Raw genomic sequence first — 26,068 nt, 5'->3', positions numbered from 1 at the left:
TTTGCATACCTCAAACGGACCAAATATCTTGTGAATTTTATTTAAACGTGACTTTTTACCAGAGCAAAAGTGGAAGACTATATGTAGTATGTAGATGATTTGTAGATATGTAGATGATTTTCAAAAAAGATTAGTCTTTGAAAAAAAAAATGTCTTTTGATTATTTTCATTTAGAGCATAGGTTCTTCTACGTCTTCCATTTACGAGCAAAAAATCAACTCGCTTCTTTCTCCTTGAACGCAGTAACATTACATGGAGAACACATTGAGACGTTTGCTTTGGTCTTACTTAAATCTTAGTAGAAATTTCTCCCACTTGTGTCTCCTCTAAAGCAGTGATTCTCAACTTTTTGACCTTTGAAGATAATATTTGAGGCCTCCCTCCCCCCAAAGATATTTCTCATACTGTACTTTAATGACGGAGCTGTTCATTTAAAAAAGGTATATATACAGAAACTAAGAGTGGCAATATATTAAAATAACTGCATAGAATGATTATAAAGTATATGAATTAAATTCCATGATTCCAATTACTAAATTTTCTTCATTGTTTACACTTTTTATTACCAATGAAGTTACATGATTTTCCATTTTGTGATTACAGAGTTTTTAAAATTTGGCAAAAAGCAATTTATAATTTATATGATAATTTTATACCTAATAACATATACATTGTATGTACTTTTTATTGTCCATCAATTCGTTTATATATATATATATATATATATGCGTAATGGCTCCCTATGGTCTTTATTTGCTGTCCGAAAACAGTCTACTTTGACAAACACGGAAGTTATTGCTGAGACTGGAAGAGTTTGGTTCATGTTGTTGATGTCAAAAAGACACTGTTTTCTATGCTGTGTATCCACTTTGCGTGCACTTTAAAAGGATGAGGAATTGTGCTGGAATTTATATGGTAAAAGCGACACACGCTGTAAGCGGTAGACCAATCACAACAGATTGGGTCATCTGACCAATCAGAGCAGAGTAGACCAATCGCAACAGATTGGGTCATCTGACCAATCAGAGCAGAGTAGACCAATCGCAACAGATTGGATCATCTGACCAATCAGAGCAGAGTAGACCAATCGCAACAGATTGGGTCATCTGACCAATCAGAGCAGAGTAGACCAATCGCAACAGATTGGGTCATCTGACCAATCAGAGCAGAGTAGACCAATCGCAACAGATTGGGTCATCTGACCAATCAGAGCAGAGTAGACCAATCACAACAGACTGGGTCATATGACCAATCAGAGCAGAGTAGACCAATCGCAACAGACTGGTTCATCTGACCAATCAGAGCAGAGTAGACCAATCGCAACAGATTGGGTCATCTGACCAATCAGAGCAGAGTAGACCAATCGCAACAGATTGGGTCATCTGACCAATCAGAGCAGAGTAGACCAATTGCAACAGATTGGGTCATCTGACCAATCAGAGCAGAGTAGACCAATCGCAACAGACTGGGTCATATGACCAATCAGAGCAGAGTAGACCAATCGCAACAGATTGGGTCATCTGACCAATCAGAGCAGAGTAGACCAATCGCAACAGATTGGGTCATCTGACCAATCAGAGCAGAGTAGACCAATTGCAACAGATTGGGTTATCTGACCAATCAGAGCAGAGTAGACCAATCGCAACAGACTGGGTCATATGACCAATCAGAGCAGAGTAGACCAATGCAACAGACTGGTTCATCTGACCAATCAGAGCAGAGTAGACCAATCGCAACAGATTGGGTCATTTGACCAATCAGAGCAGAGTAGACCAATCGCAACAGATTGGGTCATCTGACCAATCAGAGCAGAGTAGACCAATCGCAACAGATTGGGTCATCTGACCAATCAGAGCAGAGTAGACCAATCGCAACAGACTGGGTCATCTGACCAATCAGAGCAGAATAGACCAATCACAACAGACTGGTTCATCTGACCAATCAGAGCAGAGTAGACCAATCGCAACAGATTGGGTCATCTGACCAATCAGAGCAGAATAGACCATTCACAACAGACTGGTTCATCTGACCAATCAGAGCAAGGTAGACCAATCTTAACAGACTGAGTCATCTGACCAATCAGAGCAGAGTAGGCTCGCGGAAAGGGGGAGTTTAGAGAGACTGAATCCTTTATCGAACTGTTTCAGACACTGTGAGAAAAGAGGTGATGCTGCAAGGTCATGCCCTTTTTATGCATGTTAACCTATTGTAGGAGACTAAATTAAATTAGGAACCTTTAAAATAGCAAAATAGGGGCATCCAGCACAGTTGCATTTTAGTCCATTATGCAAAGGCTTCATGCATCAGTAGGAGGCCAAACTCCTTTCCTGTGGTTAAATACGGGTAAAGTCAACAGCTCCTTTGTTTTTTTATGCAATTCAATACAGTTGTAGGTATCAGGTTGATGCTGGATATGGATTTTGTCCATGTGCTGAAAAGGCAGTTTTTCTCTCTGCAGAAATGAATTCAATTGAGAGCAGAACATCCTATATTTAGAATGAGAAAAGACAACAATGAAATGTTCCTCCCACAACTCCTCGTCCAAACGCCCTAACAAGACATCAGAAACGCAGGACTGATTGAATTGTGCTCCCAGGATATATGTACATGTGAACAGGGGAACAAAAACATAACTGTAAATGGTTGTGTTATGAAGCCCTACCTAATTTGTCAAAATGGGCAGTGTACAATAGTGTTTATTATTAGCCTACCTGTTTTTTTTTTATTTGTGCTTTAAATACAAAAACCCTAGAGTATGACCTCATATCCTGTTGCCAATATTCATTATGGAGTTTAAAGTGATTTTGCATGAAATCTGTGGTATTGCACCTTAATATAAAATGTTTAATACCTTTGCTACTGTGTAACAGTATAATTTTAAGCCATAGTGCAAGAATATTAATTATTGCAGGAGTTCTGGGACTCTCCAAACATGCAGCTTAATTAATATTCATGATCCAAGAATAGAATATTTCATGCTTATAAAAGAAATTGAATCAAAGTTGAATGCATTTGTAAATTAGTTTCTTAAATGTCATTATATCAATATACTGTAACACTTAATGAATGTTGATTTTATAAAATACATTTAAATAATTATGTCATGATTTATGTCAAACATTCATATTTGACATATGAAGGCTGTTGTTTAATTTCTGCCTGTCATGGAAACCTGAAATACTTGAACTGAAGAAAGTTCATTAAAGAATGTGTTGAATGTTGCCTTTGGGCACGAAGGCTCAATAAACAACTCAATAGATCTCTGCAAATGAATAGATCATGTGATCCTTACAGTATTCTCAAATCTCTGCTCTCTTGTTTCGCAACCAAGGAAACCGTGGCTCATCCGAGCATATGAAAGCAGGAACAGAAAGTCATGTGTTCTGGAGGAGGGGGATGTTATTGCACACATGAGGGAAGCCAGATTTGTTTTGGTAGATCCCTATTTGCATTCAAGTTTGGGAAATTCAAGAGTCACAGAGACTTTACTTCAAAAAACGACTACATAAATGTTATCTCTTGATATACATTCCTGGATTTATTGTCCATGGTTCATCATCAGTCTATGTTATTCCCAGTATTTGAGTAATTAATTACTGTAAGGGCTGTGTATCATTCAAAAAACTTTCTACGTTTTTTTCAACTTTCTACTCGCAATTTTATTCCTTTGCACTGTAAAGTGCTTCATCAAATTTGTCGTGTTGCCAGCAATTATCTTGTCGCAAATTTTGCTTTGTGCGCTGTTGGCATCGAGCCTGGTGAAATGTAGCCACACTTTTGATCCTTTCCACATCTTTTCCATCGATGGAGGTTGGGACGCTTACACACTACAGCCTCACGTATGAGCCACGTCTCTGGGCGTAACCGGCGTAAACTAGTGTTTTTCCTCGATGCCTCAGCCAATCATGCTGCATGCTAATTGGCTCACTGACATTGACGAGATTAAACACTTTTTAAACCCCATTTTTTGATGCTCGACAGTATCGAGGCAATTCGGTCGGTGCCTAAAAAGAATCGTACTCTATACGCAGACCTAGTTACTGTACTTAAGTATCTTTTTGGCTACTTTGTACTTTGCCTAAGTATCAATTACATTAGCCATGTTTACTCTCTACTTGACTATAGTTTTGAATATATGTACTGATTACATTTTGCATGGCAACTTTTTCTGCAGCAGATAAGGAATTGAGCCTGGAAACGGCACGTCTAGTGCATGTATGCTCTGACTATTTTGAGCACTTGAGCTTAACTGAGATGAGTGTTTGCGGATGTTTTAGAGGCTGTTGTGTCAACCTTGATTTTTTTGCAATAAATCAAATCGCTGTAAGGTAGCTCTGCTTTTACTTAAGTATGGTTTTCTCTTTACACCTTCACATTTTTAAATCTGTTATTCATGAAAATCGTGCCTTTTTTCCTACCTCTCAAATCCCATTTTTGCCTGTGCGTGTTCCAACTGAATGAACCTTTCCAATCCACATTGGATTGTGAAATGTTGTAGGTTTTGTATTTCCAGCTTCTCAGCGTAGAGCGAGAATGCGAGCTGGAGATAAACAGAGCGGGTTGCCAAAGCCAGAAGCTCCTGCTCTGATGTGCAGGTTTTGCAGGTGTTTCTATTTGTGGTGTTTGATGCTCTGACACTGATACTAGCACCGTCTCGCCCTGCGGCAACGCTAATGCTCCTCAGGTAGAGTCGTCAAAGCAGTTAACAATGGTTGCAGGCTCGCCTAGGGGCCTTACAAGCAACAGCCTTTCGTACAAAAGTTTGGGGTCAGTTTTTTTTCTAAAAGAAATTAATACTTTTATTCATTAAGGATGCATTAAATTGATCAAAAGTGACAGTATAGACATTTGTAATGTTACAAAAGATTTCTATTTAAAATAAAAAATTAATTCAGTCATGAAACTCTAGAGTGCGCAGGCTGATAGATCCTTTTCATGCAATCTGCAAGAAATCACATCATAACTGCAAGGCACAAGCTAATTGGCTTCTGCTGATCCTGCAGCCAATGAGATTCAAATAGTCTGGTTCAGTGTTTGCTCTAAGCTAGTCGTGCTGTACGCTATCAGAGTTTCTCTGAAACCCCTCCACCTCCCCAGCTCCACCTGCCTAGATCCGCTATGGGGTTTATGTACATGTATGTCAATTCGTGCAGCAGCAGTCATGATTGAAATGCTATTATTTTGAACTTTCTATTCATTTAAGTATTCTGAAAAAAAAATGCATCAGTTTCCACAAAAATATGGAGCAGCACAACTTTTTTCAACATTCATGTAAATTTTTCTTGAGCAGAAAATCAGCATATTAGAATGATTTCTGAAGGATCATATGACACTTGAATATTCAGTCAAAGAAAACATCAGTTTGACCAAAGAGTCATCCTAACCCAGCAGATTGAAAATCTTTACTGTGAAATGCTAAAATGAATCGCTTCATTGAAATAGACAGTTTGAACTGATTCAGGAAAATAAGTCAAATTTGCCCACAATAGTACAATTTTTGCTCCTAAACCAGTTACAATATTATAACATCTCTTTTTTAACGCTCTCATGCTTGTGAGCTAAACATGGTCTTTAGGAAACTTTATATTTTACAAATAATTCAGGAAATGTTCCATTGAGTCTTCAGCTGATCCCTTAACTTAAATTAAAACTATATGTAAAATTAGATAAAACGAATGAATCAATTAAACCTAAAACATATTTAAATTCCCTCTGTAGTTAATAATTGTATTCCTTAACTCATCTTTAATTACCAAAATGTCATATTTAAATGTTATTTCCTTTTGAAATTTTTTATGCCTCAAAATAGCTTGATTGTAACTAATTAGCCCCGCCTCCACTCACATTAGTCTAAAATGAACTCATTTTGCAGGTACTGTTGATTTCTCCTGTTTTAGGCTACTGATATCCTAGCATCATCGTCATCCTGAGCGTGTGTTGTCTGTTTTCCCTCAGGTCTGCTGGTTGGCACCCTTGACGTGGTGTTGGACTCCAGTGCCCGTGTGGCCCCGTACAGGATCCTCTACCAGACCCCTGATTCCCTGGTTTACTGGACCATCGCCCACGGTAACACACTGCTTCCCGTTCTGGAATATTCCCTCACATCCCGACTGCTCCCTGATGGCCTCTGGCTGCCGGAGCATTACCTCATGCCCTAGTGGAAATCAATCCACTTTTCTTTCAAACGCTGCTCATGACGTTCACTTACTGGCTCTTCTTCTTTCTTTTTTTTAAGTTCAGTTTAGGGTCAAAACTTCAATGCAGGAATCAATGCTTCAGCAAAGCCGGGGTTTGTTAGAAATTGGAATTTGTGCAGGGATGCAAAGAGTGTGCTGATGCAGGACAGCGCGGTTAATGTGCAATTAAGAGCACTTATGATGAGAGCGCCTCTGGTTATGTTAGACACCAGGAATACGCACTGAAACTAAACGCCATGTCAGGAACCAATCATTAGGCCTGGGTGGCATGCAGTGCTACAAATGTGTCAACCAGTATAGATTCGTAGAAGTGTTTTTTTTTTTTTTTTGCAGGTCTACTTTGCTATTTGCATATCAAGAGACATGGAATTAGTTCTGTCACAATACCAATGTGTCAGCAGTCAGGTTTTTCTGAATTTTCTCAATACCAATTTCACTACAAAAGTTAATTTATTGCACAACTATTGCAATTGCAACACTTTTTTTAGCTAACTATTTCACTCTTCTTTTTTATTTTATTTAATTTATCTATTTTATTTTATTTAACCTTATTTTTAATTTAAGGGTAATGAAGCTATCTAAAGCTAATAGAGTTATCCTAGAGAAAAATACAAAAATGGTCAGACATCGAAGAGCATGTTCTTAAGAGATGGGACAACATGGAGTGGAATTCAAGATATTTCAATAACATTTGAATCGTCGCCACGCAGTATTCGCCATCATATTATCCGACCCCAGCCGAGAGCATAATGTCTGAAGCCAAAAGAAAGTGCTGGCTTCCCAGAGGAGAGCGGAGAGTGCTTCGTTTCTGAGCTAATCTGGTTTAGAGGCAACTGCGAATGCTGGTTCATATTTCACGTGCTGTTACTTTGGTTGCTGCAAGCCATTTGGTAAACCTCTTTATTTAAGGCGAGAGCGCCGTTTGCCTGCTCTGAGATGGTGCATGTGTTCTGTCAAAGGCTTTAGCATGACTTTGCATTTTCACTTTTTATTTATTTTTTATATGAGATGCATATTCTAGAAATAATCCAAAGCTGCATTTACGTACTGTAAATTGGTATTTTGAGACTTTTGGTAGAATAAATAATAAAATAAATTGAATATTATATATAAAGAGAGAGATAGGTGGGTAGGTAGATGATGTATAAATTATTAATAATAAATAATTAATTAATATTAAATATTACATTATCATTAAATATGAATTGCTAATTGTCAGAGATAATAAAAACTAAATAAGTGTTAATATTTCACACACACACACACACACACACACACATATATATATATATTATTAATAATAATAATAATAATAATACATTTATTCAGTTGTTTAGAATGTCATATTAATTTAATCATTTATAATATATTTATATTACATTTATTATATATATATATATATATCAAACAAATTTTACGTTTAATAATAAACTTAATATCAATATTTAATATAATTTAATATGTAATATAACATTTTATATTAAACTATTACATTTATATATATATATACATACATACTGTGTGTGTGTGTGTGTGTGTGTGTGTGTGTGTGTGTGTGTGTATTGCATTTATTGATTTTTATGTTCTACAACTGTATTTGTTTTCTGAGTTCTGGTTCAATGTCAAACAGCGTGGGTAGTGTGTTTTTAAAATCATTGTGTATTTCCATCTTTACCTATTTTCAGGGCACTTGTCACAGAACAATCTTAATGAATAATTTCGCTTGCCAGTAATTTGTGTGATATATTGCCTGAGCAGAGCTGTGCTAATTAAATGATGAATCCGGACCCATCTGTTCAGTACTGGAAGCAAATGAAGTAGCTGCAGATAAAGACTTCAAATGAAATTCATTATCATAAACTGGTGGATTAGTATTATTTGACAACTAAGAGGTGCCAAAATGTTTTTGTTTCTCGCAGGGAGCTCTCGTAAGGAGATCACGGAGAACTGGGAATGGCTGGAGCAGAATCTGCTACAGACGCTCTCCATCTTCGAGAACGAGAATGACATCACCACGTTCGTCAAGGGCAAAATACAGGTTCGACAAACATTTGAAACTGTATTCAAGTACCCTGATTTATATGTACCTGTAAAGGTCTTGCTTTTGTTTTTGGGTTCTGCTAGAATAAAAAATCGTCATGCCTTAAAACAGCTTGAATGTAACACTACACACTTGCCTCATTTAGTATACACGGTTCTATGAATATGCAAACGAGCCCCGCCTCCACTCACTCACACCAGCTCAGAGATCCACTCGTTGACGATCACACGTTGATCTGATTGGTTACAAGGTAGTTTGTGTCGTCAGAAACACCAGCGATTACAAACCGTGTTTTTGAGACTGTCTTTGGTTCACTGCAGTTTTAAGCAGAAAATACTCAGCAATGGTGTTGACTTATGAATTTGGACAAGGTTTGTCTTAAAGCGTATTAAAAACACCACGAAGACATATAAACAACATTAAAAACTTGACTTAAATCACAGGGGACTTTAAGAAAGATATGTTAGAAATGTTCGGCAAGTCGGCACTCCAGTCAAGTCACTTCACGTTTATTTATATAGCACTTTATACACTAGATTATTTAAAAGCAAGCAGCTGTACAGTATTAAACATTAAAAAAAGTCTCTTTCAATTAGAATTACAACTTTAAGTTTCTGCTATAAAGCAGCTCACCGTGTTTTTACTCATGTCTGACTTTCGACAGACCGAACAGAAGAAATGATTGGGTTTTCACGTCAAAGAAGGCGGAGCCTCAGAGCCACACCTACTTATTACGTATCACGGACCAATGGTAGTACGAAGGTGTTTACCAGCCGTAGCAAACTTTAATATGTCTCCAAACAAACTTCGTTTTGGCCTGATTTTGTTCGAAATGACGTCACACCAGTTCGAGTGTCGATGTTCACATATGTCTGTCTGTGTGTTTGTGTCCAGGGCATTATAGCAGAATACAACAAGAGCCACGACATCAAAGAGGATGACGACACAGACAAGTTCAAGGAGGCCATCGCTAAGTTTCGTAAGCTCTTCGGCATGCCGGAGGAGGAGAAGCTGGTGAACTACTACTCCTGCAGTTACTGGAAGGGGAAGGTGCCACGACAGGGCTGGCTGTACCTCAGCATCAACCACCTCTGCTTTTACTCCTACCTACTCGGGAAAGAGGGTGAGTCCGGCATATTAAATTTAAAGGGCACATAACACACACAGTTTCTGCCAATCTCATGTTAAGCTTCAGCAGTGTTGGGGAAAGTAATGGATTACAATATTGCGTTACTCCCTTAAAAAGTAAGTAATTGCATTACTTATTTACTTTTTTAGAAAAGTAATTTATTACAGTACTTCTGAGTTACTTTTTTTCACCTGGGCTGGGCTTGTTTTTTTATAGCAAAAAAGTTTTTTGGGCAAATGTAAAGACCCATTCACAGCAAAATTGAAATAGTAAGCCTCAGGCTGTAGGAAATGCAAATTCACGCGTGTACAGTAGAGAGCGCCGCTCAAGCAAACCTTTCAGCTGCTGTTGCAGGAGAAAAAAAGTTTAAGTCAAGTCATCCTCATTTATATAGTGCTTTTAACAATGTAGATTGTTTCAAAGCAGCTTTACAGAGATAAACATATAATTTAAGGTAACAGAGATTGGTTTGGTTTTATAGTGGTTCTTGAAAAATGTTTTTTCCAGCTAAAGTTAGTTTTGATTGATTCCCTTCCGTCTAAATGATCATTTGTTATTAAATTAGGGGCCGCTAAGACGACACCGTTCTCTCTAAACAGACTTTAAACGTGAACCTGTGATAGACGCTGATGGCGTTAACATGCGCATTAAGAATTGATTCTATAGTTATGTGCGTTTGAATATGAATATGAATGTGCGCAGGTTTGTAATTCCTTACAAACCATGTCTAAACAAACTACTTGTCTTGTCTATAAATTTTGATGCAGAATTTTATTTTATCTTATCACTTTGTGTAGGTACGCGAACCGAAAAATTCCACAACGCTTTATCTGTAGAGTGGTATAGGGATCCTCCATAGGGAGAGGCTAGTTGGCACTTCAGCACTGCATTGCATTTAACACTAGCTTTAGCAATAAAAACAAAAAAATCTATGGTAATTTTTGCTTATGGTTTAATTGATTCATCGAAGGTCAGAAGCAAGTAGTGGTCAATAAAGTGAGATTAAATGCATAAAAAATTATGTTCTTTTTAACATATTTAGTTATTGGAGGTTTGCATAGTATTTTGATTCTGCATTTCGCTGAGAAATATTAAATCTTTTTTTGTGCAAGTGAGATGAGTAAACGCATTCTCAGATTTAATCTAGAACTACAATAACCATCATGTTTACACACAACGCCTCTGCACTTCGATTTGTCTCAACATGGGGACAAGAGAGCTATCAGTCAATTAATGGGAAAACAAAGTAACTTGCATTACTTATTTGAAAAGTAACTCAGATATTTGTTGTAAATTTTAAAAGTAATGCATTACTTTACTAGTTACTTGAAAAAGTAATCTGATTACATAACTCAAGTTACTTGTAACGAGTTACCCCCAACACTCATCTTCAGTACCAATAGAGTAGTATTGCATCCTTCATATCTCAGAAGAGTCTTTAGTTTATCAGATTTATAAAGGACAGATGCGCTGTACCGATTCTTTCCTAAAACAGTCGAGCTCCTGGAGGCGGGCCGTGGGCGGAGCTAAAGAGTCACGCACAATACATTATCGCATTATCCCTGGATAACTTTTTATTCACTATACGTTTGTGTTGTTTACATTATATGCACTTACGCACCGATTGCCAACAAAACACAGACATTTTATTTTACTTACTGCCTGCAATACGGACTCACGATCGGGATATTATACGCTGGAACCACTCCATCTTTCAGATTCAAACGATCTGCAAATCCAGCGTCGAACTGAGCCTTGTTTATAAAAAATTTGTTACTGAAATACCTGGAACAAACAAGCACACTTGCACAACTATGTTGCTGCCCCGGAAAAACAAACTGCATCCAGTGTTCCCTTAATGCGTGGTTCTTTGGGAAGCTGAACAAGGTTATCTTTCCCTCACAACCAAAAACACACTTCTTCACACTTGCCATTTTTGATTTTGTGGTCTAAAAACAAAATGACAGCCCTGCCGACGGCTTCCGTAACTCGAACAAAGCACATTGAAGGGCGTTGCTCGTGCTCTCGCTCTGGTTGATGTGTGTGTGCGTGCGCTCCTCCAGGAGAAGTGCCCATACAAGGAATTACGCCCTTTATGAATTCATACAGGGCCATACTCGAAAAAAACTTGCCGAAACTTCGAACTTCCGAATCCTGAAGGAGTGTATTTGGCACAGAAATACTACGTTATCCGTCCAACTAATTTTTTTAAACTTAGGACATGTTTAGCATTAGAATCCAACTCTTTAACAGTGTAAATAAGTCAGAATACATGAAATAGCATTAGACATCCCAATGTTAAAAGCAGCTAAATTATGCATCAGTCATTGTTAACATAATCTAAAGTTTTATTAAAAACCAACAATGAGTATTTAAGTCAGAATGCATGAAATGGCATTAGACATCGCCTTTAACTCTCTGAGGGATAGACTAACAGTGTGGTTTTTACTTTCAAAGCCACTATATTTTCCGCTCTGTATGCTCTGTCTCTACGAATCTTAACATTTGCTCTTCTTCCATATGAATCTGTGTGTTTGTAACTGTTTGTTTCAGCTAAGCTGGTGATCCGCTGGGCTGACATCACTCAGCTGGAGAAGAACGCCACGCTCCTGCTGCCGGACATGGTGCGCGTCAGCACACGCCTCAGCGAGCACGTCTTCTCCGTCTTCCTGAACATCAACGAGACCTTCAAACTCATGGAGCAGCTTGCCAACATAGCCATGAGACAGCTCCTGGACAACAAGGGCTTCGAGCAGGACCGCTCTCTGCCCAAACTCAAGAAGAAGTCGCCCAAGAAAGTCTCGGCCCTCAAAAGGTCTGTGCCAGTATCGCTCATGAAGCCAGTGAAGAGATAAAACTATAAAACTGAGAGACACTGAGCCAAGTAAACTGGGTGGCATTTATACTTTTTATGGAGAAATGGTGATATTAACTGAACTGATTCATTTTTTTAAATAAGCTGTTTTTGCACTTCTGTTAAATTTGTGATTATTCTTCTGAAAATTTGACTATAAAGTTTAAAAATAGGCTTTTTTTATTTGAAAGAGAAAAAGGATGAATTGAGTACCCGATGAAGCACTTTTAATATGTAGTAATTTAGTAAAAAGTATTAATTTAACTAGATTATAATAACTATTTAAAAATTTGTTGTGATTATTCTTCCGAAATTGTCTATAGAGTGTAAAAATAGGCTTTTTTTATTTTAAAGAGAAAAACCATAAAATTGAGTACCTGACCAAGTACTTTTACTAAATTACTTCATATTAAAAGTATTTATTTCACAAGATTATAAAGATAACTAATTTTAAATGTGTTAATTTGTTTTAAAAAATTTAAATGACTTTTTTATTTAAAAGAGAGAAATTATTAAACGAGTACCTGATTAAGTACTTTTAATATGTAATTTAGTAAAAGTATTAATTTCACTAAATATACACTAAAAATATATACATTACTACTTGAATATGTAATATATAAAAAACCGGTGGTGAAATTTCTTGCAAAAAATAATTACCACACACTGAATTCAGTCCAGACTAAAAAAAAGTCTAGACAACATTTTTTTATTTTTGCATTGTGCAAAAAGTTCAAAGCTCATGTGCATTAAAAGCTAGACAATCAAAAAAATATCATAATTATAGTGATATATGCTTTTAATGTGAAAGAAAATTATTAAATTAAATGTATATTGTGATTAAACTAATTCTTGTAGTGATATACTGTAACTTTTTTGTTTTGTCAACTTCTTATGGAACTTTTATGAACAATAAAAAGTCAGATTTATATTGCAGTTGTCTTAAAGATGGCAGTGGAAATGCAAAATAGTGAAGGATTAAATTTAGGAGTAAATGGCCATCTGGCAACTGTGTGAAATTGGAAGTAGCAAATCTGGTTTTCCTTCAGAGCGCTTTGAAAGCCGTCTGTGCAAACTAAGAGGATTATCTGAGAACGCTTTGAAATGCGGAACGGCTCCGCTCCACCAATTTTGTTAGCAATATGCTTTTAAAAGAAGTTTAGAAAACTTTATAGCATCCTTTTTTCAGTATTATATTTGTTTCTGCACCTTCAGAGATTTGGACGCCAGGGCTAAAAGCGAGCGATACCGGGCGCTTTTCCGCTTGCCGAAGGACGAGAAATTGGACGGCCACACAGACTGCACGCTATGGACCCCCTTCAACAAGATGCACATCCTCGGACAGATGTTTGTCTCCACTAACTACATCTGCTTCACCAGTAAAGAGGAGACCGCCTGCAGCCTGATTATCCCACTCAGAGAGGTCCGTCACTGTATTGCTAAGCTAATGACATGATGCTCTAATAAAAAGTTTTAGGTTCGTTTAAAAAAAATTTTTTTATCAAAACATTACATAATTGACCCCCTGTTACACCGACAAGGCTTAAGCCTTGTCCCAGACTAAAAGGGATGTTTTAGTTGTTTTAACTGAAAGAAAGTTGCACTAATATATATCTTAAAATATGTCAGTGCCATTGTTTTGTCTCAAGATGCACACTAGTAATGTTTTTATTTTCTAAGGAACGTTTATAAAAGCTACTTAAATGTCCTAATTTACATTTACATTAATCATTTAGCAGACACTTTTATCCAAAGCTACTTACAAATGCGAACAATAGAAGCAGTTAAACTAACAATAGGCAAGTGCTATATGACCCTTCCCAGTTTAATCTAATGCAGTACATTGTACACACAGTACATAATTGAATAAGGCCTAATCCTGGCTTAATCTAAACCCTGTCTGTGAAACCAGGTCTTAGTTTTTATAAGCATGTATCTTCCATCTTTCACAGTCCAGTTAGTTCCAAAAGTATAAAAACATTTTCATTGTTTCTCTCAGAAATATGTGAAAATAAAATGGGTTGTGAGTTGCATGTTGGATGATCCTGTCCTTCTCTCTCTCATCACTAGGTGACCATCGTTGAGAAAGCCGATAGCTCCAACGTCCTTCCCAGCCCCTTGTCAATCAGCACCAAAAACAAAATGACCTTCCTTTTTGCCAACCTCAAAGACCGGGACTTCCTGGTGCAGAGGATCTCGGACTTCCTTCAGCAGACCTCATCCAAAATCTACTTTGAGCGGGAAATCACAGGCAGCCTCAGCAGCTCAGACGACGAGGTGGGAACAACACTGTTAGTTTGTATGTGTATATGTGACCCCTGCTGGCAAAATGAGTCGGAATGAGCAAATTTTCCAAAATTACTTATTTTTGTTTTCACATTCTCTATTAAAAAACCTTCAAAATAATGTATGATTTGTTGGAATCAGACAAAAACACCTGTTTGAAGTCAATTTTGGGAAAAATCGAGTTAAAGTTTTCTGAAGGTTACAAAACAAAATCACCTAGCAACCAACCCTTTAAAATCCCTGGTAATAACACCAAATTTGGCACACACCAAGTCAAAACCAAATATCTATAGGAGCGTTTTTAACATTTTATTTAACAGACAGCCTATATTAAGACCTATTGTACCGCACGGATGTCATATAATGTTACACATCAGATGATTTTCCAAACTGTTAACCAATACTCGCAAAGACAGATATTTTGAAATACTGTTATTCTGTGTGTATGTGTATATCAGGGTCGCGTGCTGTCTGAGAGCCTTTGTGCGCACGCTTTGGATCTGTCAGTCAGAGTGAGTAAGATCGTTTTGTTTACATCAGTATGAGTTTGAAAATCACATTTCATTGGTTCAGACTCATGCCATCAAGAATTCGCTGGGAATATTCACAAAGTTGTAATACTGCGCTTTACACGATACCAAACCTGTGCTGAGGGGAAGCGCGAAAAGTGAGCAGAGAAAAAATAGATTTTTCATGGACAAAGGAAAGGTACTCCTCTCAGAAAACACACAAATAAAGATACTTTTAGATGTTTAAAAGCTATCTGGAGCATTGAGATCGCTAGACGAGGGCTTAATGAACACATTTTTGCGAGCTCACAATCGACTAAAATTTTAATGTTTCACATGTTATAATTGTAGCTCGAAATCAGTTCTGACTCCTTTTGCCAGCATGGGTCACACATATATGCATATATATATATATATATATATATATATACATATGAGATGGTCTGTCTAATGGTGTCCTCTGTGTGCAGGTGTACTCGCAGCAAGGCAGTGCCCTGTCATGTAGTCCTCAGTGCAGCGCTCTCGGCTCTGAGGGAGAGAGTGAGAGGCAGTTCAATCTCAATGATAGCAGGGTTCCCACCGCAACACAAGCCCTGATGACCATGTACCGCCGGCGCTCCCCGGAGGAGTTCAACCCCAAACTGGTACAACACCCTCAGTAACGCTTTTTTTTCTCCTTAATTTTGTCACTTTTTACTGATAGGACTAATGAAGGAGTTCGGATTTATAGAGGGTTAAGCAGGCGCAAGCGTAGTTTCAGCCGTCACACCCTCGGACCGTTGGATGAACACAAAAAAAGGAAATGCTTCTGGAGTTTTAAAGTCGTCATCTGATTGGTTGAATTCTACAGGACTTCCTGGAAAAATGTGTGTCACGTTCTTTAATTGTCCGCTGGAAACAAAGCCGCTGTGATGCCGAACCCCCTCATGGAAAAAACAGCCGTCGTGTTTACAACTCAGGCTCTGTTTACTCCTGGTATTAAGAGGCGTTTTGGTCGATCGGATCACAAGTAGACGAGGGAGAGACATTTCCCGTTCACAGGGGTTTTAATCTGTCTCTTTTGTCCACTTTTAACCACTTCTGTCCTGATTTCTTCGAGGGGAGGGTCTTTGTGCAGGTAAATGTGTGGGTTTTTTCAGATCTTTCGATCTAATAGACAAAATAAGCTCGCGTAATTTACATAAGAACATGACCGAAAGCGAAAGGAAAACCTACGGAGAGCAGCAGCTTTAGTTTCTGCTCTGATAGATGCCCATAAGACCAAGCCGAACAAAATCAGGAATAGTGACAGAACATTGCTTGGTACTTTTTTTGTCTTCTTTTCTTTGCATTACAGTGATTTTTACCATGTTCAGGAGCTGCTTTTGCCCCTAAAATACCCTTAAATCACTGCGTAGAACAACAGGAATATGCTAAAAATACACCAATGTTAAGTAAATAGTTAGGTTTCAATTTATACGTTTATAATTAACATTATATGTCCGAGTAAACTATTCTTATTTGAAGTTACGTAGTTCTTTAGCTTAATTACGGGGTGTTTGGCGCTTTAGCATATAATTACAGGTGTGCGTTTATCGCCATTTGAATGCACCTCATCCACTCAGAATTCAAAGCTTGAAGTTAGATGAATTTTATTGTGTTTGTTGTGGTTAAAGCAGATGCTTTAGTAGGAAACACACAAGAAGTGCAACTCCTGAGAAGACCAAGTTTGTACTGTTTGCTGACCTGCAACAAATTACCTGAAAACCTGCTGATTCAAGTCATTTACTTTCAAACTAGTTATGCATTCAGATGAGTATTTAAGTGATTCTGCTCACAAGCTTTCATATACATTAAATGCACCACATTTCAAATTTTAGAATCGAAAGCTAATGTTGTTCACGGCTCACTGGCTTCGCTTCTTTGTTCAAGTCAGAGTCTCCGTCATCAGCACTTCTGAAGTTGAAGTCTGTGCGGCAGTGATGAGGTGGTCTCCATTTAATCACTTTTTTTCAGGCTAAAGAGTTTCTGAAGGAGCAGGCCTGGAAGAATCACTTCACCGAATACGGCCAGGGAGTGTGTATGTACCGCACAGAGAAGACCAAAGACCTAGTGCTGCAGGGCATCCCGGAGAACATGAGAGGAGAGCTGTGGCTCCTGTTTTCTGGTGAGTCAAACGTCCAACAGACGTCTTGCATCCCACACGGAAAACGGGGAGAAAAACGGCTGAATGCAAGCAATAAAATGCAACTAACCAGGGGTGCGTTTCCCAAAGCAAACTATGGTCGCAAGTTCTGTCGTTACCAATAGAGTTCAATGGAACTTGCGACCATAGTTGGCTAACGATGCTTTTGGGAAACACACCCCAGATAATCAAGCACAGTTACGGCACCAAAATAAATACATTTTACATTTACATATATGCATTTAGCAGACGCTTTTATCCACAGTGACTTGACAAAAGACGAACAAAAGCAATTTGTTAAAGAGCAAACTTTTTTAATCTTTAAAAAATGTAAACTATATCATCACACAGCTCTAATCTGCTAAATGCGACCATAAGGCATAAAGATATTAAAAAAATTTAACATTGCTTTAAAACAATGTGTATTTTGAACAGTTCAAAGTAAAATTTATTTATATAGCAATTTAACTTTTAAACAAACATTTTTGTATTATGCAATAAACAATAATCAGGACACCCCTTCATGTCCCTTATGAAATCTGGGTCGTGACGCAAAACCGGCCACTGCACTAGATATTTGTATTCAGTAACAACCTGGACATGTTTAAAGGTGTTTACTCTTTTACATGCACAAACACACACACACACACACCTGTTTTGTTGTGGTTATCTCATGGTGCAGTGCATGTACCTGTTTGTATTTTACCCTGCTTCCTGTTTGTAGATTTGAGTACCCTATTCTGAAGAGTCGTGTTTTATAGGCCAGTGCACAAACTGAAACTCACGACCGCACAAGCAAACAATCTAGCTGCCTTGTGTTTCTTCTCAGTTTCGTGTAATAGCAGGGGGAAACTACAAGTTTTTGAAATCAAGTAGCTCAGCGACTGTTAAATTACCCTTTTAAACAAGTAGTTCACCACACAAGCTGCTCACTACATTTATAAGTTGAAACCAAATGTACATGGTATTTTCAGGGCGTTGTTTCAGTAATAGTTTTGGTGATGATTGACACATTTTGTTGGTAACATTAAAAAACTGTTCAAAATTGTGGATTGAATTGATAATCATAATTTTTGCCTAATGCACTATAGTTATAACAAACGTTGGCGTAATTTAGGCAATACATTTTGAACTGTAGTTAACCAAACGGCTCATGTGGAAATGCAGAAGCAAGTTTCATGTCAGTACATCAGAGCATTGCAAAGATACAGCATCACTTCCTGTATGAAAATCACCACTATTAAATTCATTTATGCATTTCATGCAAACTGTTTAGTATATCAAAAACTTTCAATCGCTTTTGACTAGCATGGTCAAACAAGAAAAATAGCAGACAAAGTAGTTTATTTATATATTTCATCACATATAATAATAATAATAACAATAAATAAAAATATTATGATATTTTGAAATAGGAATGAATAAAATATTTTAAAATGTTTTATCACTAGAGAAAGGTTAGATTCAGCAATGTCTTTAATGCATGTTTAAAAAAAAAGTCTAAAGTCAGGAAAGATTTTTGTATCTGTCAAATATCAAATTGTAATATTGGAGTTTAACTGTTTATTGTACCTGTAAATTATTGCATGCATACAAAAGTAGACTTGAATTAAATTAAAGTAGAATTTAATTTAATTAAATAAATTAGTTATAATCTTAATTAGTTATAATTATAATCATAATATAAAATTATAGTTATAATCAAATTATAGGTGAATTGAATCAACCCAGAGTTAAATTGTATTGAATTAAATTAGTTGAATTAAATTAAATTAGAGTTGAATTAAATTGAAAATAAAATAACCAGTATAATTAGATTTGTCATGACCTAATAAAATTATTTTGTTCTAAGAGGTTGTTTTGGATTTTTTTTTAAATTATTAGATAAATAATTTATGGAATTTTGAGTGTGTGTATTGTTGCGTGCAGGGGCGATTAATGAGATGGCCACTCATCCTGGTTATTACGAGGATCTGGTGGAGAAGTCGATGGGGAAATATAATCTGGCCACAGAGGAGATCGAGCGAGACCTTCACCGCTCTCTCCCGGAGCATCCGGCCTTCCAGAACGAGATGGGCATCGCTGCCTTGCGTCGAGTCCTCACTGCGTACGCCTTTCGCAACCCCAACATCGGCTACTGCCAGGTATGATGCACATCTCCACAGCATCCACAACACACACACACACACACACACGCACACACAGCATGGTCATAACAGAAGCTCGTCTTCCTCCACAGGCCATGAACATCGTGACCTCTGTCCTGCTGCTGTACGCTAAAGAAGAAGAGGCCTTCTGGCTCCTGGTGGCCTTGTGTGAGCGGATGCTTCCCGATTACTACAACACCAGAGTCGTAGGTGAGCTCCAGGATCATCCAGCTTCTCAACCACTAGGGCTGCACGATTAATCACACTGAAACCACACGCGATTTAGCAAAGGCTGCGATTATTTTATGTGCAGCTTGTCAGTGAAGCGGCTGATCGGTAGTAAATGCTGCTCCATCTGAACACCAGAGGGCATCTCACACACACACACACACACACACACACACACTAAATATGCCCCGTAGAAGTACAATAACGCGCATCATTCCTGGAAATCCCTGAATAGAAATAGCTTAATAAATTGTTTATTAATTAAACATGACTAATAAACGCACGCCTGCCTTATTTTGTGTTAGAAGCCACATCATCTCACTGAAGGATGAGCTCAACAGTCGTTATGAAGTGAGTTTGGAGTAAAAGCATGATATTAAATGTTGTCTTCTGTTGGACAAGAGGTTCATAAAAGTTTCTCATGTTTGGAAACATGTTTGACGCGTGTTGCTTTTTCAAATGCACGTTATAAGTGCCTCAAACTCAGTGCTTTCAGAAGGAGCAGCGTTTACAGAGTCGTACATCAGTGACAAGCTGCGCATTAAAAATAATCACAACCTTTTCAAATTCATAAGCGCGATAAGCCCATTTGTAAAGTGTTTAGCCCTATCAGCCACCAAACGGCTCGGATAAAAGAAGATCTGACAGCACTTAATGTGTGTGTGTGTGTGTATCTCAGGTGCTTTGGTGGACCAGGGTGTGTTCGAGGAGCTGGCTCACGTCTACGTTCCTCAGCTGTACGACTGCATGCAGGCGCTGGGCGTCATCTCCACCATCTCTCTCTCCTGGTTCCTCACACTCTTCCTGTCCGTCATGCCCTTCGAGAGCGCCGTGGTGGTGGTCGACTGCTTCTTCTACGAGGGCATCAAGGTCATCTTCCAGCTGGCTCTGTCCGTGCTCGACGCCAACATCCATCAGCTGCTGGACTGTAAAGATGACGGGGAAGCCATGACCATCCTGGGCAGGTAGGACAACCGCATACTACTGAACATGTGTAGTATACAGCGTAATGAGTACGTTTAGTGTGCTACCTAGTAAGTATATGTAGTGTTCGGCATATGTACTGCACTATTCTGCAAATTTAGTCTATATAGCGTAGTACATAATGAGTATAAATATAGTCCATAAGCAAAGTTTGCTTGTATACTGCAAAAATATTATATGCTGCATACTACATAGTAAGCAATTTGCCTAGTACAAGAAATTTGCAGTGTAGTGTATATTCTATGTAATGAGTGTGTGAAATGTGCATGTTGTGTGCTGCAAAGTGATCATAAGCTGCATACTTGAGTATACAGTATACTGCAGATTTAGTGTATGCAGCATATTATATAGTTAGTATATATAGACTGTAAGCAAAGTTTGTTTATGCAAAGTCGTTATATTGTATACTGTACAAATTAGAGTACACTGTATATACTGTCAGTTAAGTTCGTATTGTACCACATAGTGGTGAGTACAAATTGCCTGTAAACTAAGTTTATGTTGTGCTGCAAATAATTATACAGTAATGCTGCATATTACACTGATTATACACTATATACTGCACATTTGGTGTATGTAGTGTACTACGTAGTGAGTCTATAAACAAATGTATTGTATTATGTTCATACAAAGTGATTATGTGCTGCATGCTACATAGAGTACACAGCACATACTGCAAGATCAGTTAAATAGTGTACTGTATATAGTCTATAAGCAATGAGTATACAGAGTCTATAAGCAAATTCACCGTTTGTGTGCAGCAGAGTGAGTATTGTATGTTGTATGCTGCATAATGAGTGTATGTAGTGGTGCAAAGTGATTATATGCTGCATACTGCATAGTGAGTGTACAGTATACTACAAGTTGACTAAATGTAGCGCGCTATGCTACAAACATATTGTACTACATTTATATAGTATGCTAACACAAACGAGTGTGTGTGTTTGTTGTAGGTATCTGGACAGCGTGACCAATAAGGACAGCACCCTTCCTCCGATCCCTCATCTTCACTCTCTCCTGACGGATAACGGTGAGCCTCATCCGGAGGTGGACATCTTCAAACTTGTGCGCTGCTCGTATGAGGTTCGTTCATCTGAAGTGTCTCCCTGTTCTATCTTAAATGTTTACTAAAAGCATGGTGATCTATATATTGCAGGGCTCACCGGCTTAGAGTGTGTTCATGTGTTCTGTCTGTGTCATATTGCACGTTTGCTCATTTTCACTGTCATCGGCAGAAGTTCGGCTCCATTCGGGCAGATGTGATCGAGCAGATGCGTTTCAAACAGAGACTGAGAGTGATCCAGGCTATTGAAGACACCACCAAACGCAATGTGGTAATCTGACACTCTCCATACTGACTCAATCAGTGGATCTGTGGCTTTTAGTTTTAATGAAGCACTGCACACTCATTCATGTTTGCCTAATCCGCTGGTTTTCCAGGTGCGGACCATCGTGACGGAGACGCCCTTCAGCATTGATGAGTTGGAGGAGCTCTACACACTCTTTAAGGTCAGTCACATGACAAGGTCATGAGCCGACTCCAGCAACATGAGTGGGTCAAGTCGCCTTTATTTGATTTGTTGTAAAGATCATCAGTTATTAAATTAGTTCAACTATAAGCGCTTCTGTAGACAACTCAGTTCAGTTCTCATCCAATAGTGTCAGTGCAGTCAAATCAGTAAAGCTCCTTGCACACTGTGTCCGAAATTTTCTCACGTTAAAAAATAAATACGACCTCACGTTGTGTCAATCAGGTATACACACTGCCTCTGAAACTTTACATTTAAATTTAAAGTAAATTTTTCTGCGTTTTTCGCATCCGTAGCAAGCATTTTGAGAGGTGTTTTGACAATTCAGAGCCACCGTACAAGCGAACGCCAAAATCCTGAACTGTTCAGGATCAATTGGTTCATGGAAATTGCTGGTCTTATTTTTAATATGTGGCTCCAGTATCGCTGGCAAAGCATCAAACTGAGCCATTGACATCCTGAAGTAAACTTTAAATCGCTCAGGATTATCCCGCTTCTCCTTCTTTGATAAGGAAGTGGAACTCTCCTACCTCTCAGGATTGAATCTCAGGATTGGATGGACCCAATTAATTTTTTTACCTTTTTAATAAGTGAGAGGACAACAAACTCATCCTCACTGCTTGAAAGACTCCATTTTGCATTGTTTTGCGAATTTTTTCTGCAACGTATAAATTAATACGCATCGGACTCAGTGTGCAAGGTTTCTGCGTTTGACGAATTTTTAGGATGAGAAAATACGGGGGGGAAAAAACGCATATGCACATTTCTGACTCAGTTTGCAAGGACTTTATGTTGTTGAATGTTAAGTGTCCCAAACTAAACAAGCCAGAGGCGAGAGTGCCAAGGAACCCAAACTCCGTCATGTGAGAGAATGGAGGAAAAAACCTTGGGAGAAACCAGGCTCAGTCGGGGAGTCTGAGGAGGATCTGATCCTCAAATCATACAGTTCTCCACTGGCCAACGAACGAACATAGTGTGATTATGATTCAGGGAGTTAAAATTCAGATCAGGATCGGTAGCATTCAAATATTCATCCGGTTCCTTTTGCTTGAAGATCGGATTCATCACGCCGATATGGAGCCGAAGCTGGTCATAGTGTCTGTGTGGAGGACTTGTCTGGTTCTTGTGGTCTGAGTTGTGGTCGTGTCTAGGTGCAGGTTCACCATCTGATCTGGATACGGACCGGATCCGGCTGACTACGGTAACCTCGGGATACGCAGAGAGCCTAACATTAGCGTAGATACCAGTCTTCTTACGATGTAGCAAGGGTGTTCACCTAATTTATGCAGCCTAATAATCCTTTAACAGATGTGTATTTTAGAAATGTGATGGTGATCTGTGTATGCCAGGTTGAAGAGATGTGTTTTTGAAGAGTGTGTCTGCTTCCCGAACAATGCTAGGTAGACTTGTCTTAGTGACTTAAGATAATGACGACTCCTTATATGGGCTGATGGATGGAGTGAGTGTGTGAATATATTGCAGATGGATGACTTTTTTTATTAGAGTCGTGTATCTTCCCCTTTAGCTGTTCTACAGGACATTCATTAGCTCCCAATGGCATAGTAACCGCTCTGAGAGTTTTCCTGTCTCTGTATCAAAGCCATTTATGTCCCAAATCTCTTGCTCTTTTAAAGGAATAATTGTAGTTATTAATCAGAGGATGCTTTGCATATGGAAATTATGAAAAGTCACATAAAACAGTATTTTTCTGTTAATTAACAATGTTAATTAATTAATAATTTTATATAATTAATGTATTACTAAACATGCTATATTTTTTATTATTTAATGGTTCTGGCTAAATAATTTTATTATAATCATCATCATTATGTACTTTATAAAAATAATTCATAAATCAATATTATTTTTTTATTCATTTAATATAACTTTTTAAAAAATCTTATATATGCTGTTTTTAGCCATTATTTTTTTTTTTATTGTTGTATTGAGATTATTTTGGTCATATTTAGCGACGCTTGATAAATAATTTGAATAAACCCCTAACCCTAAATGTGGAACTTAGTTGCAGTGTGCATGTAACTCATCCAGCTGATGTGTGTTACGCCTCAAATCTTAGAGTTTGTTAAGAAGACAATTTTATTATTCAGATGATGAAGCACATTAACACCATTGCAGGTGCATTCAGGTGTTAATGTTTAAAGTCATGTGTTCCATATCCATTGACTTTATAATAGAGTTTCATGACCTGTGTGTGTGTGTGTAACACCTTTAGGCTGAGCATCTGACCAGCTGTTACTGGGGCAGCACCAGCAACCCCATGAGCCGCCACGACCCGAGCCTGCCGTACCTGGAGCAGTACCGCATCGACCTGGAGCAGTTCAAGGGCCTGTTTGCTCTGCTGTTCCCCTGGGCCTGCGGCTCACACACCGACGATCTGGCCCTGCGGTTCTTCCGTCTGCTGGACCACAACGCAGACGCGCTCATCAACTTCAGAGAGTTCATCAGCGGCTTGAGTGAGTGTCTTCAATCAGGGGAATCATATTTTCCTTAAAGTCAGCAGGAAACGGAAGTTTTTCTGTATTGTGACGTATATCCGAGTGAAACGGCTTCTCGAACAAGAACAAATGTAGGGCGGGATTTGATTTTGTCCATCGGGAATTGATTGGATGGTTGTGGTTTGCTATTAGTTGATCTCATGTGAGTGACAGGTTGCCCCGCCCTCACGCCAGTAAACGCATCATCACAGAAGAGATGCTGCAAGAGGGAGGGGGAAGTTATTTTGATGAAAGATAATGAAGCACGTGAAAAAAATAATAAGGATAAATCATTTATAATAAATACTGCAATATTCCATTGAAACATAAAAACTGTCAATTTTGATTTCATGGTGTCTTTAAATCATTTTCCATAAAAGTTTGATGTACTATGAAAGCTTACATTTAGAAGTCAAAACGTCCAAGTCAGAAGTGTATTATGTAATGGCCAGAACATAAGTGGACCTCAGTGTAAAAAATATTATTAATGAAAATGAATATTAATAGTTTAAGAATTTATTATAACAATAAAAATTCTTATTATTAATAGAAATGCAATTTTATTTGTCTTTTTTTGTTTGTTAATGCTTAATAATGCTTAATCTTGCTAAATAATCTATAATTATTAATGTAAATGTTTAGATTTTTGTTCTTTTTATTTTCCTTTTTTGTTTTGAGATGATTTTGATAATATTCAATGATCCTTGCCGAATAATTTTAAATTATTATGATCATAAATGTTATGATTTTTATTTACTTTTTATTTTATTGTGAAGATTTTGGTTATATTTAGTGGTGGTTGTTAAATAAAAAATGAAAATAAATTATATGATTTAAATACTTTTAAATTCAAACTAAATGTAACTAGAGTGCATCTGGTTGATTGTTTTTGTGCACTTATAAAATGCTTAACTTGGCAGTTTGGTTTGTGTTGCAGGTGTCCTGTGTCACGGTGACCTGACGGAAAAACTCAAATTTCTCTACAAGATTCACGTAATTCCAGGTAGGTGAGGATATGTGGGTGTAAATAAGAAAATAAATGTTTTAACATTATGCTAGTAATTATTAAAGTTTAAACTGGTTCATTTAATTATTTTCAGCATTTGTTTACCTTTGCACACATGCATATAATACGTGTGGTAACTGCGATTAGTCGAGAGGAAACATGAATAAAAAGCAGAAATGAAAGTGAAGTCGGATGTTTTGCTCTTTCTTCATGTCTCACGCTTGAGTTATGCGCTTCGTTAGTGGTGAATCTCATGAAATCTGTCACGAATATATCAGTATCATATTTAACCCCCAAATCAAAAGAATAAGAAATTAGATTCTGAAAATGTAAGAGATCCTTCACCAGTAGTGTCGTTTTGTATAATATCAAGAACCACAATGTAAATAAGTTTTTAACTTTATCATGTCATCCTTGACAAAATACTTTTTTGTCAAAGAAAAACTTAAACTTGATAGAAATGTTACTGAAGTGTTTATATAAGCCTAATTATCATATC

The 26,068-nt window shown here is 37.7% G+C and overlaps 1 protein-coding gene across 2 annotated transcripts in view; it reads left to right on the top strand.

Moving 5' to 3' along the window:
- Positions 1-26,068, top strand: part of tbc1d9 (TBC1 domain family, member 9 (with GRAM domain)) — a 35,247-nt gene that overhangs the window by 2,453 nt on the left and 6,726 nt on the right. For both annotated transcript variants that reach the window (XM_077245906.1, XM_077245904.1), the window contains exons 2-17: positions 5,956-6,066; positions 8,117-8,235; positions 9,133-9,361; positions 11,921-12,182; positions 13,437-13,644; positions 14,292-14,498; positions 15,487-15,660; positions 17,012-17,162; positions 19,110-19,324; positions 19,420-19,537; positions 20,235-20,520; positions 21,493-21,622; positions 21,775-21,873; positions 21,980-22,048; positions 24,302-24,542; positions 25,501-25,566. In XM_077245906.1, coding sequence (XP_077102021.1) covers positions 5,956-6,066; positions 8,117-8,235; positions 9,133-9,361; positions 11,921-12,182; positions 13,437-13,644; positions 14,292-14,498; positions 15,487-15,660; positions 17,012-17,162; positions 19,110-19,324; positions 19,420-19,537; positions 20,235-20,520; positions 21,493-21,622; positions 21,775-21,873; positions 21,980-22,048; positions 24,302-24,542; positions 25,501-25,566 — 2,685 coding nt within the window. The remainder of the gene's footprint in view (positions 1-5,955; positions 6,067-8,116; positions 8,236-9,132; positions 9,362-11,920; positions 12,183-13,436; positions 13,645-14,291; positions 14,499-15,486; positions 15,661-17,011; positions 17,163-19,109; positions 19,325-19,419; positions 19,538-20,234; positions 20,521-21,492; positions 21,623-21,774; positions 21,874-21,979; positions 22,049-24,301; positions 24,543-25,500; positions 25,567-26,068) is intronic.

The sequence above is a fragment of the Siphateles boraxobius genome, unplaced genomic scaffold (genome assembly GCF_051911475.1).
Source record: "Siphateles boraxobius isolate OS27281-9 unplaced genomic scaffold, OSU_SipBor_1 29, whole genome shotgun sequence".
In the NCBI taxonomy this organism is placed as follows: Eukaryota; Metazoa; Chordata; class Actinopteri; order Cypriniformes; family Leuciscidae; genus Siphateles; species Siphateles boraxobius.
The sequence above is the reverse complement of the archived record's forward strand: the minus strand, read 5'-3'. Positions and strand labels throughout refer to the sequence as shown.